At 54.5% G+C, this 14795-nt stretch overlaps 1 protein-coding gene across 1 annotated transcript; it reads left to right on the forward strand.

The window, feature by feature from the left end:
- The first annotated feature begins 2490 nt into the window (after window positions 1-2490).
- CSUI_001641 (macrophage erythroblast attacher) lies at window positions 2491-11172 on the forward strand. Its single transcript, XM_068061846.1, has 8 exons — window positions 2491-4680; window positions 5519-5620; window positions 6483-6599; window positions 6807-6929; window positions 7346-7457; window positions 7846-8829; window positions 9931-10033; window positions 11048-11172. The coding sequence occupies exons 1-6, from the start codon at window positions 4180-4182 to the stop codon at window positions 8085-8087; spliced, it is 1197 nt and encodes a 398-aa protein (XP_067926181.1). The 5' UTR covers window positions 2491-4179; the 3' UTR covers window positions 8088-8829; window positions 9931-10033; window positions 11048-11172.
- Window positions 11173-14795: the final 3623 nt, after the last annotated feature.

The following is a 14795-nucleotide window of genomic DNA, read 5'->3' on the forward strand; positions in this document are numbered from 1 at the left end:
CAGGCCTGTGTTTCCGCTTTCTGGTGAGAACTGTTGGCCCTTGTGGGTGTGGTGCAGCCGTTGTCTACAAATCCTCGTGGACCTTCTGTCGCTTCAATCCAGCGAAGCGATACCCAGCAGGCTAGAATGCGCAGTTCCATTGCCTTCAGGAAGGTTTGCAGATAAAGGCTTCCCGCAACCAGAGCCCGAACTCCCCTGAAAGAGCTCCTGATCGCGCGAAGAAGCTGCCCCGACGGGCGAAGCTGACCGCTTCCATGGGAGGGGTTCACTTTCTCCGATCGCACTTCATCGTGCTGCAGTTTCTGAAGAAGGTGTTTCTCCTGGTTTCTTAGATGAAGAAGAAGCGCTCTCTGTTCTTCAAAAGAATTAACCCTGCAAACCGGGACTGTGGGGTGAGGCGCCTCGCACCCAATCGCTTCTCCGTTCTCTGAAATGACCGCACACCTCTCTGTTTCTTTCTCATCTGACCCAAGCGACGTCTGTCCGGTGTGCTGCGAAAACTGCAGGGCTTTGTTTCTGTCCGCAGTTTCCATTTGAACGTGAGCGCCGCAGTCAAGACCTGATGTACGCTGTTGCATTAAACAAAGAAGCTGCTGCTGCTGTGTGCGGTTCTGCCTTAGTGCCTGGTGGTACCTTCTTCTCTCTTGCTCAGCTCTTCGCGCCCCCCGTGTGTCTCTACTATCTGATCCCTGTGCCGAACCTCGGAACAACGCGTCTTCTCTTCTTTTTCGGAATGCTTCACAGACGACAGCGTTCATCTGAAGCAGCTGCCAACAAGACGGCTTCGCGGGCTCTGACACTCCACCTCCTCCATCCGTATCAGTCAAATCTTCCCCACTTTCGTACATGCACCGGCGCAGTGCCGCAACAAGAAGCTGATGACTGACCCACCTCCTCTGCTTATGACGCCCTGTCCGTTTAGTACCTCCTCCTTCTCTTCTCGACGGTCTGTACACGGCAGTCTGCTGCTGTGCTGGCTGGGCAGACCAGAAACGGCGCTTCATGCGTGGCTCATCATGAACATCCTTGCAGTCAATTTCGTCGTCGGGAGCTGCTTGCTGCAGCAACTGTCGCCGAATCGCCGATGGCAAAGTATCCTCCACTCCCTCATGCCAACTCACGCGTCGAGCTTCGGCTGCGCCTACACGACCCGAACTTGCGACCACCACTGGTACAAGACTTTGCCGTGACGTAGGATCACCTCTTCCAGGTCTGCTCGAGGCAACACGCGAAGAGACTGGCAGAACACCTGAATACGAAGAAACGCTCGGATCCATGGGCAGTGTTTCCACAGCGGTACCCTGAGAAAATCCAGTGCATTCACCCTGACGCTGGTAGCGACATGCACCAGCGTCTCGCACAGATGAGTTTGGCGTGACGCCGCATTCCACAGCACTACCGGCTAAAAGTTGACCGGAGGAGCGATCCTGACTACCGCTATTTTCGTCCCCTGCTTCGCTTTGGAGCCACATCTTCGACGGTAGACGAAGCACGGCTTCCACCACAATCGAGGCTGCGGAAGCTGTGAATCTGCTCCCCACTACACTTCTGAGATGTGTCCGAGAACAGCAACACCTCGGCCACTGGAAGACATGAGAGGGCACTGCGAATTCCCGAGACAAAGTTCAGTCACGAGAAGCAGAGACCGGACCGTCAGCCTGCGAACCCAGAACACTGGTCCCACCCCTTTTACTTCTCGAAGTGCAAACACAAGACAGAATACCGGGAACAACGCGAGAGAGGAACAGAGCAGCCGTCCTCCTCTCTAAAAAAGATGTTCTCTCATCAAGGAAATCCTCGACACAGCTTTTGCGGCTGGGCACCGCCAGTGCACACGGCGTCCAGGTACGCAGAGGCAATTCTCCTCAAAGCGGGGACCACACACGCTGAATAGAGAAACTCCATCTACTGCTACAACGCAGACGGGCGACCAGAAAACACTAAAACGGCCATCACCATCGAAAAGGTCTGTAGTTCCTTGGTGAAATCAACACAGAGCGGACGCGTCGTAGAGACGAGGCGAACCAAAAACTGCGCCATAAGCCGGGAAGACAGGAGCCGGGCGCGAACACAAGATGCGCGGCAACAGTCGAACCGCCTGCCCGGCTTCACCTAAGCCGGGTTCCGCGGGCAAAGACGAGGGCACCCGGAGAAATCAGACGCCCTGACGAAACAAACAACCACACGAACCAACCTCCTCTTAGTTGCATCGCTGCGGTGCCTGGTGGGACGGGACAACTACAAAACAAGAACATCGCCGCCGGCCCAGGAAGCCCTTCATCGGAAACTACGAAAGTCAGCGCAGTGTGGCCTCCATGCCGAGAAAAAAGAGACCAATGAACGCTGCGGAACGGCACGAATCCAGGGCTCTCTTCAGACACGCAAAGTCACAGGCTACTACACGCCATCGCTGCGCGAGAGTCCTCCAGGCGCGCGGGCGCGCCATCGCACCAGGAGGTCAACCCCTGGGGCTTCCGCATCGCCAGTAACCGCAAAATCGATGAGCACCGCTTGCCTCCTTTCAGGCGTTGAGACGCGTACTTACAGGGGGTCGGAAAGTGTCACTAAATGACGAGGGGAGCATCTGTGAGCCCAACAGCCCTACTAAGAGGCCGGCGCCCGCGGTAACGGTCCGCGCAGAATTGCTGTGAGTTGGTGCAGGGAGGTCTGAAAACTGCTGAGTCATCATTCCCCGCTCTCATGCGCTCCTAACTTGTTCAAAATAAGTAATGTTGGCATGGATAACCGCTCTCCGCTCTAAAGCAACTCAAGAGGGACGTACCAACTAGCGACGCTGGTGGCGTACGCGGGGCAAGTCGACAGGGGCCTCTTTACGGCTGACGGTGTGCTTCAGAATAGTCGGTTCCGCTATCGGAGATGGAAATGAAGAGTTCCATCTTTCTACACCTGATGAGTACTTTAGTCTGTGCAACAGCTTTTCGTAGCGCGTCGGCCTGGTCGCGGGCTCGCTTTGTCTCAGGCAGCCCGCCGAACTGTGTGGTCTGCTGTTTAGTCCGTCCAACGGAGTGTCAGGGAAAGTGAAGGAAGTCATGCGGCGGACTGCTTCATGAATCCTGTTCGTCTAACGTTTGCGTCTTTCTTTGACTTTCAAGGTTCACGGCCTCTTCAGGGTCCGTGCTAGGCGTCGGCATGGTCGCTCGCAGTTCGTTGTTGTCTACCAGTGGAGTCTGGTGTAGTCCGTGGACCTCACGCGGAAGTGTACCATGTGATTCCGAATCCGGGCTAAGTGACTCTTTAGTCTGCAGCCCTCTGCAGTTCTCTCTTTTGACCGCGAGGCTTTCTTGGTTGGCGCACTTGCCAGTCGTGCGACAGCGTTGCACTGTGTGTCTTCCTGGACACGCAGAAGTTTTTCCCGGAAGACCGGACACACCAGGGGCTCGCGGCTTCCCCCGTCGTTCTCCGTGGTCACTTCTCTCCGACCTTGCACTTCCTCGTGCAGTTGACACCGTAGACATCAGACGGGGGGTCAATACTGTCCCGGACTTCGGGGGGATTCTTGCACTCCAGGGTTCTCCCGGACTTCAGCGCCCCCCGTCGCGGGACGCGAGACACCCATCTTTGCCTCGAAAAGACAGCGGGGAAAGAAGTCTTTGTTGCCGGCTGGCAAGAAGTGTGTTGGTGAGCCAACTAGCATGGTAGCTCGTGCCTTTTCTTCTAGTTCCCCTTCCTTAGGAGGATCAAACACAGGGAAGCTCACGTTAGTCTTGCCGGGGGCAGTGTCGGCGCGCCGCTAGGATCGGCGTCTTCGCCGGTGACCTGGACGTTTCAGCGTGTGTCGCGCTACTTGGCCGTTGCTTCACTGTTGTATTCTCGGCTCTAATTCCGCTCGTCCTTGTTCCGCGCGTGATCCCGGAGTCGGTCAGTGCCTTTCCAGTTTTCACTGATGCGGGTTCCCCAGATGCACCACCCAAGATTTTCGGGGTGTGCGTGCGAGTATACTGGTGCTCCTGGTAGATAGGAGCCACCCGGAAGGCTGGGGACTTGAGAGACTCTTCCACATGTATGGTTTGTCTGTACCCCATCTCTTTCGCATGGGTGGAGGGAGCGTGAACGCTCATCATTCTGGTCCAAATCGGCGAGTCTGTTTAGTTTGCTCGGCAGCAGTATCCTGGTAGAGGTCCAAGCCGTTGAAGCTGCTTCTCTTTTTCTAGAGAGAGGATGGCGTCCTCATCATTCTCTGCTGTCCGTGCGTCTGGCGGAGGCTTGCCGTCTGTCGACTCTCCCCCCACCGCAGGCGCGTCCGCCCCTGCACAGTACCAGCCACCAACCAGCAATAGACCGCGAGGTGGTCTGCATCTCTCTTCGTCTTTCGGAGAGGTCCCAGAAGCAGGTGGACACTGCGGCAGGCTAGACCTGGAGGAAGAACAAAGAAAGGCAACGGGAGGAGCCGGACGGAGTAGCGCTTCCTTTTCATCTGTTTTAGCTTCGCACAGTCCTCTCCACAGTGTTGATCGGGCTTTTCTACGCGTCCCAGTGGAGTGTGGTCTGCGCTCTCTCAAGGCCCACTCCAGGCGTCTTCATCGGGACATTGCTGTCGTCTTGGCTTATATTCTGAAGGGAAAAATGGCAACGCAGTTGATGAATGAGTGCCCTACAGTGGAAGATAAGATGAATAAAGTGGACCTGGTTATTGAGAAACTCCAGAAGATTCGAGATAAAGTGGGTCCTCACACGTATAACATTTTCACCGGATGCTGCTCTGCAATTGTGTGAGGCGTGGAGATAAGCCGGGCTGGTGTTGCTGGTGTTACAGCAGGGCAGTACGCCGGGCACGAAGACCTGCGTATGTCTCTACGACTTCACCTTCGAAGGCGCAGTTTGTGTTAACATTGTACTTGTCCCCGGGGGAAGGTTCGGAATAAGTAGGGCACTAGAGAACTGTAGTGTTCCACTCTGATGGGGATGGCCGGGAAACTGCCGAGTACCGCAAGGGTACTGCTAGGGCGTGTGCAGCGGGGTTTGCACAGACGGACCTTCCCTAGGACAGAATCCCGGATGTCTAGTGGCGTGACCGGGCAGTATGTGTGCCCAGAAAAGCGGATTTACTCATTTCCGGGTTTTCTGCAGTTTCCGTGTGTAACAACGAGCCTCCGTCCGCTGAGTACACAGTGAAGATGTTGACCTGCTCCGTACAGTCAGCATGACGGTGTGCACGTCTCCAGCGGCGTTCCTTTCTCCAGATGCTGAATTGCATGCATAACGCGTGACATGCGTACTCTCTCACACCAGCCGTGTACGGGGGATGTGGTAACTTTGCCGGATGTGTCCGGCGCCTTCCAGACTTCGCCTGCGAGTGCGGTAGTACGCTTTGCGATCTTCGAGGGTCACTACGTTTCTGCGACCTAGTTGCATGTTCCACTTTTCTTCGCTACCGAATGTCTTTTGTGACGCGCACCCCGCATCTGCTCTACATGGCAGACCGCGAACTCCTGAAACCGCCATGTTGTTTGTAGCTTGCGATCACTCACTTCCTTATCCTTCTGGTCTGTGCGTGCAGGCGCTACGGGGCAGTGAAGAGTCGCGGGCGTTTTTGATACGGTGTCAGATGCGGGTCCGAAGGCTGGCGGAAGAACCCGACATACAAGAAATCCACACCAAAGTATGTAGCGCAAGCGCATTTCTTTGTAGCTCCCTCTACCGTGACTGGCCTGAGACTGCGCTCGAAGGAAACAAGAGAAACTCAACCTCAGTAGAGTGTATCTCTGTACGGCGACTGGGTTCATATAGTTTTGAGTGCTTTAAAACGAGCGACCGCTGTCGTCAGCCTAAGATGGGGAGGACTTTCCTTGGATACACACAGGACTGTTCACCCAACCACGGGTGTTCGCACTCGACGTTTCACTTTCCCCCTGTCTAGGGAGTCAGTAGTGGGCACCGGGCACTGGGAGGCCGGGGGTCGGTGTACGCAAGTTAACGGAGAATTAGCACCTCGTCACCACTGCAGCAGAAAGAAAAATAAAACAACGTACGAACTCCAAACCACAGAAGGACACGGCCGGGACCGCGCTGTTCTACACATTGGTGCCGTCGTGGTTGTTGAAACGCCGGCTGTTGTGTTTGCGCGCTCGAGAGGTTGTACGGGCAGAATTCAGGAGCATTGCCCTGCGCATGGCGGTTCTATGGTCGGGTCTTGCGGCGGATGACCCCGCCATGATACAGTTTACCTGTTTTCAAGCGCCGGTCCCTGCGTGAGAAAGCTAGTTTGTGAAAGTGACACCCTTATGTATGGCGGAAAGGGGGTGATTCACGACCGGATACACCTGAGGCACACTCTCCTTCTTCAGACTACCTTGGCTCTCGTCCTCACACCGTACGGAGATCAATAAGCGAGCAAAATAGCTCAGGGAAAAACAACTAATGAAGGGTACTCACGTACGTGTGGGGATTGAGCAAGGCCTCACGGTTGTTTCTTAGACTCGAAACGTGATTGGATTTGTTGAATTTTTTGCGGTGTGCTGCAGGCGGATTTTTCGTTCTCTACTTATGAGGATCGGACAGCGTGGGTAGTCCACGAGTACCTTGTTCGGTCTGGCATGGCAGACACGGCACAGTTGTTAAAACACAAGCTGGGATTGGAGGTAAGACATCTCAAATGTTCCTGTCTCCATATCGGATCAGCGGAGAAAGGTTCGGCATTGTGTTAGTGTGAGTATAGGGTCTTAGTGTGTGTCGAGACGGGGAAACTTCTGTTGATATTCTACTGAGTTCTGAGCCTCTAACATACTCTTCAGTCCGGCTTTTTGCGTGCGGGCCTCTTTTTGTACACATGTGATTGGTTGCTGCAGGCCTACACGGATACAGAGGTGTATCAGGAGGTACTGGACGTTCTTGGCGGTTTGCTGCGGCAGTCCACTCAAGAGGCGCTTGACTGGGTTGCTGAGCATCGTCAAAAATTGAAGAAGTTGGGAGTGAGTTTGCTTCTTCGAGTGTTTTCCCGGAGGCGTTGGCGTTTTTGTTCTTATACTGTTGATGCTGTTGTCTTCTTTGCTTTCCTTTCTTCCTACTTCGCGTTCGCATATGCGCGCGTATGTGAGGCCGGGCCTAAAAGATTATTTGGTGCCTCTCTGGCATCACTGTGCGGTGCGGAGTGTTATCTGTGGGTGTGCTGGCGAGATCCATGATAAGGCGGGGTCCTCACTTTGTAGCAGAGAATGTCTGTTCTGTGCCTGTTTCCATAGTAAAAAGGAAAGAACGCTTGGCTAAAGCAGTGGACTCGTTGAGCGCATGTGAAACTGTGTCAGTTAGTGTCTTCAGTCGTGGTATAGTTGCCGTTCGTTGGATAAAGGGTTGCAACGCTCCTATACTTTCGATGGCATGCTTTCAGTCTCCTTTCGAGTCGGAACTTCATGTTCAGCACGTTCTCGAGCTCCTCAAGAAAAAGGATGCCAAGGCGGCAGTCACCTACTTGAAGTCGAATGTTGGGCCTGACGACTTTGGTAAGCGGGACTGGGAGAAGTCTCTCCGATGCACGGTCCCCGTCACGGTGATACTGATCATACCAGTAATCGGTCTGTTTCTTCTAGTTTGCACGAGGTCTTCGGAGTTCTTCCTGCCTGAAGGTATACAGCTTTTTCCACTGAATTGTTGTACCGGTGTGCAGCTTTGCCTGCGAATGCGGAGTGGTTCATCTAATAGTAGTGGTTGTATGCGGTCCCTGTCGCGGCTTCTTCAGTTGTCTCAGCATCTGTTCTTATCGAGTTCCCTCTTACTCCTTAGATTTCCATTAGCTGGGTTTTTCAATTCTGACTTCGGAGGTTTGTGGGGGGGGGGGCACATTGAATTCGCCTGTCGAGTGCCCTCGGATGTGTTTGGTGGTCCCGTCAGGTCGCTGCGCAGATATACGGAAAGTCGTGACACTAACAGCTCTCCTGGAAGACCCACCTCCCCAATATGCTGTGAGCGGCTGTTTCTACTATTTCGGTCAGGAAGCCTGTGGAAAGCACCAGGTTGTTTCCGGCGGAGTCCAAGCAGACAGGCGTTTCGCTGCTGATGCGTGGCGGCTGAAGTTGTCGTTTCCAGGGATGACATGGGTCCTTCTGCTCGTTTTGTCTGATAGCGTGGCATAGTTTTTTCTAATTTGGGATGTAATTTCGCTTCTCTCTCACCAGTCTTCCCTGGCAAAGACAGTTCATGCTTTGATCAACAGCTGTCCGAAGTTGCTCCCGGAGACATCTGCTCGGGGTGCCCCCATCGAAGAGTGTTCCGCGTTGCGGGGAAGACACATGTGGGGCGTGTGATATTATTTACTCAGTGCTTTAGCAGGCATTTTTCAAAGGAACCAGAGGGTGCACTACAACAGAAAACAATCGTGTGGGTCATCCGCGTTCTTCAGGTGTGCTAGCATTTCTCTTGGCTTCAGCGAAGGCCTCTCAGAATGTGTCCCTTGCTGGTTCGAGCGTTTCAACAGGACTCGTGCGTTGTTCTGTAGTGTCCGCTTTCAGATGACATTATATATCTGGAGACGGTCGTACTTGCCTGGGCTTCAGCTGGGATCAGGGGGGGGAGATGATTACCTTCCGGCGGGGCTACAGCATACCCACGCCTGCGCTCGGTGAAGCCGAGGACCGAGCTTGTAGGCACGGACAGTGTGACAGGCTTCGGGTGGTGTGGAAGGTCTTGCTGCAGTTGTGCGGCATGATTTTCGCAGAGTCTCTTTGGGCTGGAGAGGTGGCACCGCCTCTCGTGTCTTTTCCTACACACAAGCGCTCAGGTGTACGGCTTCTCCGTCAAGCCGACCCTTATTTCGCTGCTCCAGGCGGGGTTTTCCGCATTGAAGTCTTCTGCGTGTGAGGAGCAGAAAGCTGCCAGGTGCGATCCTAGTGTTCTGTCCGCTGCCGCGCGCAGGTCGGGAGCTGTTGTTTTTCTCGTAGTCTCTTGTCACCGTGGCAGTGAAGAGCGCCGTTGGATACTCAAGCGGCTCGGCTGTTCTGAGTAGCATACACCAGCCGGTGTCCTCGATAAACTACGAGACGCGCTTGTTTAGTGCCATGCGACAAGTCCGCTGCGGTGTCCCCAAACAGATCAGTCTTTTCGTCGGACGGGCGGTCGGGTGCTGTCCTTTCCGTCGTTTGGGGCACCGCGCTACTGCGTTTCTACATTTCTGCAAGGGTGTCCGTCAGTGTCTCTGTTTTACACGGTTTTTACCAATCACATCAAGTTTCAGCGGGTCACAGTTTTCCTGACTGCGGTCCTAGTGTAGCTCCGCGTTCTGGTTTATTGCTGTGGCACAGACATCATGCGCAGCTTTAGAATGTCATGGACTAGATCAGTTTACATTGTTGTTAGGACCGTGTTGGCTATTTTGTAAGCGCCCCAGTGCCAGCGTTCTATAACCATGCCGCTTCGCTGGTCTTTTTTCCTACTACAACCTCTGGTCGGGGAGTCTCCGTAGTCTGCAGTGTCGGCATGTCCTTTCCCTGGCAAGACTAGTTGCGATGTGGTTCAGGGGTACAGAGCGGTTTGTATCCACTGTTCAGGACAGAGCCCTGAATCTTGTGATGCGCACGAGGAAGTTTCACAGTTACCTTACATGGCTGTGTTTCCTCGTAAAGAGGAAGGAGCGGCTCGTCGTCAAGCATGTTTCTCCTTCCGGGGTAAAACAGGCACGACTGCATCAGAAAGTCCGCACGGCGAACAGCTTTTTTTGCTCCTTTTCTCGATCTCGCGAATTCTACAGATACAGTCGCTCGAAGAACTATTGCGCGCCTACCGATCGAGATGTTCTTATTCCGAGTAGAAACTAGCGGAACCTGTGTGCGATCAGATTCGAGGTAGAGATGCTTGTAAAAGAAAAGATTCCTTAGATGCATTCATCTGCTTCGGGCGGAAGCCCCTGTGCTAGTGTCGTCGCACGCGTTCGGGGACGACGCGACAATCCAAGAGTTTCCTCTTTGCTCTGTTTTCTCGCAGCTGTCCGGCTTGTATTCCGGAGTGGGCCGAGTACGTGCGAAAGGTGCCCACGCCGCACCGGGTGCAAAGCTTCCTCATATGTCCCATCAGTGGCGAGGTTATGGTACGGAGTTAGTTTACTTTCTTGGTATTCAGCGTTAACAATGAGAGTCTCTAGTTACGTTATCTCATCAGAGTGGCGAGGGAGCCTGTTGAGTAAATGCGATATGAATAGGCCGTGACACCTGTGGGGTTTGGGGAAGGGCGACATGGCTACGACCAATTGGGTTTAGGCGAGACAGCGACTGAACACGTGGTATTGCCGAAATAGGTATTCGGGACCGCCGGAAGAGAACACGCACTGCCAGGTAAAAGCAGTGGGCGATGCTTGTCCTTCATGTCTGTAGGGTGAAGCATGTGTTCTCTATGGTGGGTAACTGGCATGGAAGTGATGTTGGCTCGTTCCTTTGAAGTAAAACCAGTCAGATTGAGGAAAGGAAGGATAAGTAATTTGGGCGGGCTGTTTGTCATTGATGCTTTTTCCCGCACTCGTATCAGGGCGGCCAAGTATTATGGTGTCAGCGTAATAATCCCATGTTTGGCTAGTTGTGTTGTCCGGGGCCGTCGCTGGTGAGGGTGGTTTTGACGGCGTCAATGCCTGCAATTCGATAGGTGGGCCAGCCCTTACGTCAGTTGCGGTTTTGACGGCCGTTGCCAGGTGGAAAACGCTAGTCGGCTTCGAAGAAGTGAGTAGAGACCGAGCCGTAACCAGAGACAGGAGTGTAAGGCATTGTGGAGCTGTCAGGCTTGGTGGGGCTAACACGCAGGGTAGAAGCAGATGCGCTGTGCACGTCCGGGAGTGTTAGTCGGTAGCGAAGCAGCCTCCCGGAGACTTAATGGACTGAGACACGTACGTCAAGCAATGAGTCTCACTCTTTCACCAGTTGAGATGGTGGAGGCATCCGGACTGCGACAGCTTTTCGCCCAGCAGTGTCACACTTATCGCAGTTTGCGTTCGGTTGGCGCGACGGGGATGCACAATCGCGTCAGGATTGCGTTTCTCGTGGGCATACGCCCGTGAGTTTCCTTTGATATGTTAGCAGTGAGTATGGGCGCGCCTGCTTTCACTGTTTTTCAGGATGCAGACAACCCGCCTCTTGCAAGCCCTGACGGCCATGTATACTCCACCAAGGCTGTCCAAGCCCTCGCGGCTGCCTCGGCTGACGGCAAAACTGTTCGGTGTCCAAAAACGAAGCAAGCGTATCCCATCGAGCGTTTCAGTCGCATCTATATCACCTAGCTCGGTCTGTTCTATATATTGGGATTTCTCCCTAATTCCTGTTTGTTTTTCTTGACCAACGTGAGGGGCGGCCGGCAGGCTGCGTCTCTCTGTGTGGGAGTCTCTCCGCTCCGTGGCAGAGCGGAGGCTGCTCAAGACCTTGTGTCTCAGTCCGACATGTGTGAGGAACTCTCTGAATTCTCCTCGGTAACAGGTGTGTCAAGATGGTCTTAGTGCAGGAGCCGGTCAAACGTGAGTAGTCAGTGGAAGACCTCCAGCGCGGAAGCGTATGGTCCAGGGCAAGTTTCGTTCGGCGGAAAGCAGCTCGCATGAAATCTCGCAGTAGCAGCTTCACTCAAGCGCAGATGCGTGTAACGCCACCACTATGGTGGTGTCCTTCTCTAGTGCAGTCGTCCCGCATTTGGTTACGTACGGGTTTCAGAACGCAGATGAGGAGGCAGGAGTAACAGAAATCTCACGAAATGTGTAGCAGATGATGTGTGAGGGACGGCAAGTGTACTGTGTTCAACCGCCTGGCTGGAGTGTAAGTAGAGGCAGTCGGAGTGACGTACCGGACTGGAGCTAAGAAAGCTGGTTGCGCGGGCGTGGGTTGTAGTTGGCACGTTCCGTCCAAAATCGGAGTTCAGAGACGATGCGTGTTCGGTTTTGTGGAGCCACAACCGCACGGCATTCTTTCTCGATCACTTCAAAGGTCTGCTGCGATGGAACTTGAACGCTGAAGAGGGCTGGCGGACGTCAAGGGGCATGAGCTGGCCGCCTGGTTTGCGCCGCATGTGCGCTCGCGGTGGAGGGAACTCTAGTCCGGTTTCGGAAGTACAGTAAGAATCTGGCATGTATCGACGGCTCGGTGCAGGCCCTTCAAGTACGGTTTAACTGGGACGGGGCCTCTCGTAACTGGCACGGCACGAACAGCAACCCTCTTGGACCCGGTGGCAACCTGCCGATTTCGCCGCCTTTTTTTGATTCGTGTACTTGTGTTGGAGGCAAACGATCTGCCAGGAAGTGGAAATAGCGGGATTGATGGCGAACAAGAACAAGCCGTTGTTGTGGGGCCTGTGCGCCCGTTTGTGACGAGTCTAGAAAGGCGCCGGCTGACGGGACCTAAACCGCCGAGGAGGCGCTCACGTTTCACGAAGCGTCCCGCAGAAGGGTAGAGTGGTATGCACATGGTTATGGTGCGACCTTTCCCGGGATGTTCACGTGTCAGACACCCATTACTGGAGTGCTTCCGGGCGCAACTCATTGCAGTTTTACAGGGTTGCGGCATCTCGCCAGTGAGAGAAGAGTACGGCTGTCGGCGTTGTTTTGGGGTCTTGGCCGATCACCTATGACTCGGGCGCGGCACTTCGACGCTCGAAACTCTCCGAACGTACGTCCGTCGGAGTTTCTAGTCCTCGAACAATGTGTGAAACCGATTGCTCTGCTAGTGAAGTGGCGTCTGCCAGTTACATTCGTGGTGCGCACGGGTGTTTCTCGTACAGCAAGAAGCAAAAGCCGACAGAGACACGCCCGGTAGCCACTTGAGTGGCGCTGCGGCACGAGATCATAGCCAGACCGTGTGTCGTAATAACAGCGTAAGGCACTCAGTACTCCACCCTCGACATCGGCAATGCTCCAGCCTGAGCACGCGATTGCAGGAAGCATACCCCCTGACCCGTAGACTTATATACCGTGAAGAAAAGCGGGCTGGTGGGCGACGCTACCGAACAGAGAGTAGGGGAGCAGCAGGAAGAGAGTAATAGAGAAGGCAGAGCAGCCACCGCAAGGACGGTAGTGAAAAGCAGAGGCCACCCGGAGAGGCGGCCGAGCGGAAGAGAGGGAGGAGTTCGGGTTTATGTATCGCCTTGCCCAAGAAGCGGAACGTTCTGTTTTCCGGAGAACAGAAAAAGAAAAGGAAGAGCAGAACGGGAAGGAGAGAGCAAGTTTTGTTTTCGGGACTTGATGAAGCGAGCCGCACGTTTGTTGGTTCCTGTTTCGCCTGCATCGTACGTTACGAGTTTAGAGCCAGACGAACTTGTTTCGCTAGGGATGCTCTTTTTTCTTTCATCCTTTGTATTCTGTATTGGTCGGGAGATCGGAGGGTGTGATTAAATGGAAACAGTGTGAAGACACGTGCGGATACCGTGGACTGTTTCTCGTTTGTTCACGGTCAGTTCCCGTTTTGGTCCGCACATCGGCGTCTTCGCGGCGGATGCACGTTTTCTGCGTGGACACTTCATGAAAAGAATAACGGGAGGAACGGAGGGGTGATTTGGCCACCCCAACGTTGCGAGACCTTTTGTTTCCATTGTCGCCGCCCTGTGAGAAGAGCGACTTGACTATTGTTGCACGAGCTCCGGTATAACCGTGAGACTCCAGCAGTAACAAATTGGCCGACCGAATAGTTTGGTGTAGTCGAGACAGTTGGACGCACGGTGCGTCACACGTCACCTTTCCGGACGGTACCTTTCCGTGTGAGACTCGAGCACAGCGCGACATAGCCAGCACGTACGTCAATTCCACGCACAACTGCTTTCCTCCGTTCTGCTGCGCCCTCGACAACGTCGCCTTCCCAGTCTGGACTTGCCGGTGTGACGGCGGGAGAAACTTCTCAGCGAGGATCGACCTTTCCGCGTGCGCCGTGGCTCGCCGGAGACGAGTTGACAGCATGCGACGGCCAGCGCCAAGTTCTGCCGTAGACGTAGTTTTGGGGCGCGGGATCGGTCAACCATAGCACGGCGCCCACACGCCGCAGCGGACGGTTGTTTTTCCCAGGCCAAGCGGACACACCATGAGCCAGCGCGCACTCTGAACACGCATAATCGTAACGCGGGCATCAGACCTACATCGTGGCTCTCTCTACGGTATGAGTCGCTGTCTCACTATGATGTATATACAAGCCAGAGAGCACTCTCCAGTACATTCAGTACAGCCGTTGTTTCCGTCTTCTTTCGCGGGGTGAATCCTGGACGCTAGCGAGCTAGCGCTCGAGTTGCGGTCGGTGGTAGAGTCCGCGTCGTACTGCATGTCGTCCGCACCTTCTGTGTGTCACAAAACTGCGCCCAGCGGTGTCCAGTATGTCGCGCCCTGGCCCGCCGCTGCCAAGTGAATGTTCGCTACGCCCGCCTAGTCGCCGCTGTTCAGCCTGAGAATCTCTACAGTGATGTGCCGGTCAGAGTGACCGTGGGCACCCGGATACCGCAAGCCGCCCCCTTTACCATAATAGCAGCGAAGTAATTCAGCACGAGCAGTGGTCTCGTCGCTATCGCTGCCTAGTATTCGCTGCTACTGTTAGTGTGACGCCCGCGACCATAGCACGCGCTGCGGCCGCGGGAAGACGCCGGACCTGCGAGGCAGGCGGAGTGTTGCCTAGTCAACCGTCGTCGCGGGAGAGCATTGGGCGACGACGAGCGAGAGGCCTCCCGGCGGCGGAGATTATTGGGAAATAGCAATAGAGGGTACTTATATTTCTTTAATTTAACTTAACGGATCAATAGCCTTTTGTTCAGCAATAGTGTGAGAATCTCGAAACTCGGTTCGGACGAGTCGAACGCAACACTCCTGTGGCAGCCGGCGATTGTCGGGAGCGAGAGCGGGCCTCCGACCG

Source organism: Cystoisospora suis (genome assembly GCF_002600585.1).
Source record: "Cystoisospora suis strain Wien I chromosome Unknown contig_664, whole genome shotgun sequence".
Classification (NCBI taxonomy): domain Eukaryota; phylum Apicomplexa; class Conoidasida; order Eucoccidiorida; family Sarcocystidae; genus Cystoisospora; species Cystoisospora suis.

Coding starts and splice junctions, on each gene's coding strand:
- CSUI_001641 (XM_068061846.1), top strand. CDS start 4,180: ATGGCGTCCTCATCATTCTCTGCTGTCCGTGCGTCTGGCGGAGGCTTG. Junction 4,681..5,518: donor TCCAGAAGATTCGAGATAAA/GTGGGTCCTCAC, acceptor CTGTGCGTGCAG/GCGCTACGGGGCAGTGAAGA. Junction 6,600..6,806: donor AACACAAGCTGGGATTGGAG/GTAAGACATCTC, acceptor TGGTTGCTGCAG/GCCTACACGGATACAGAGGT.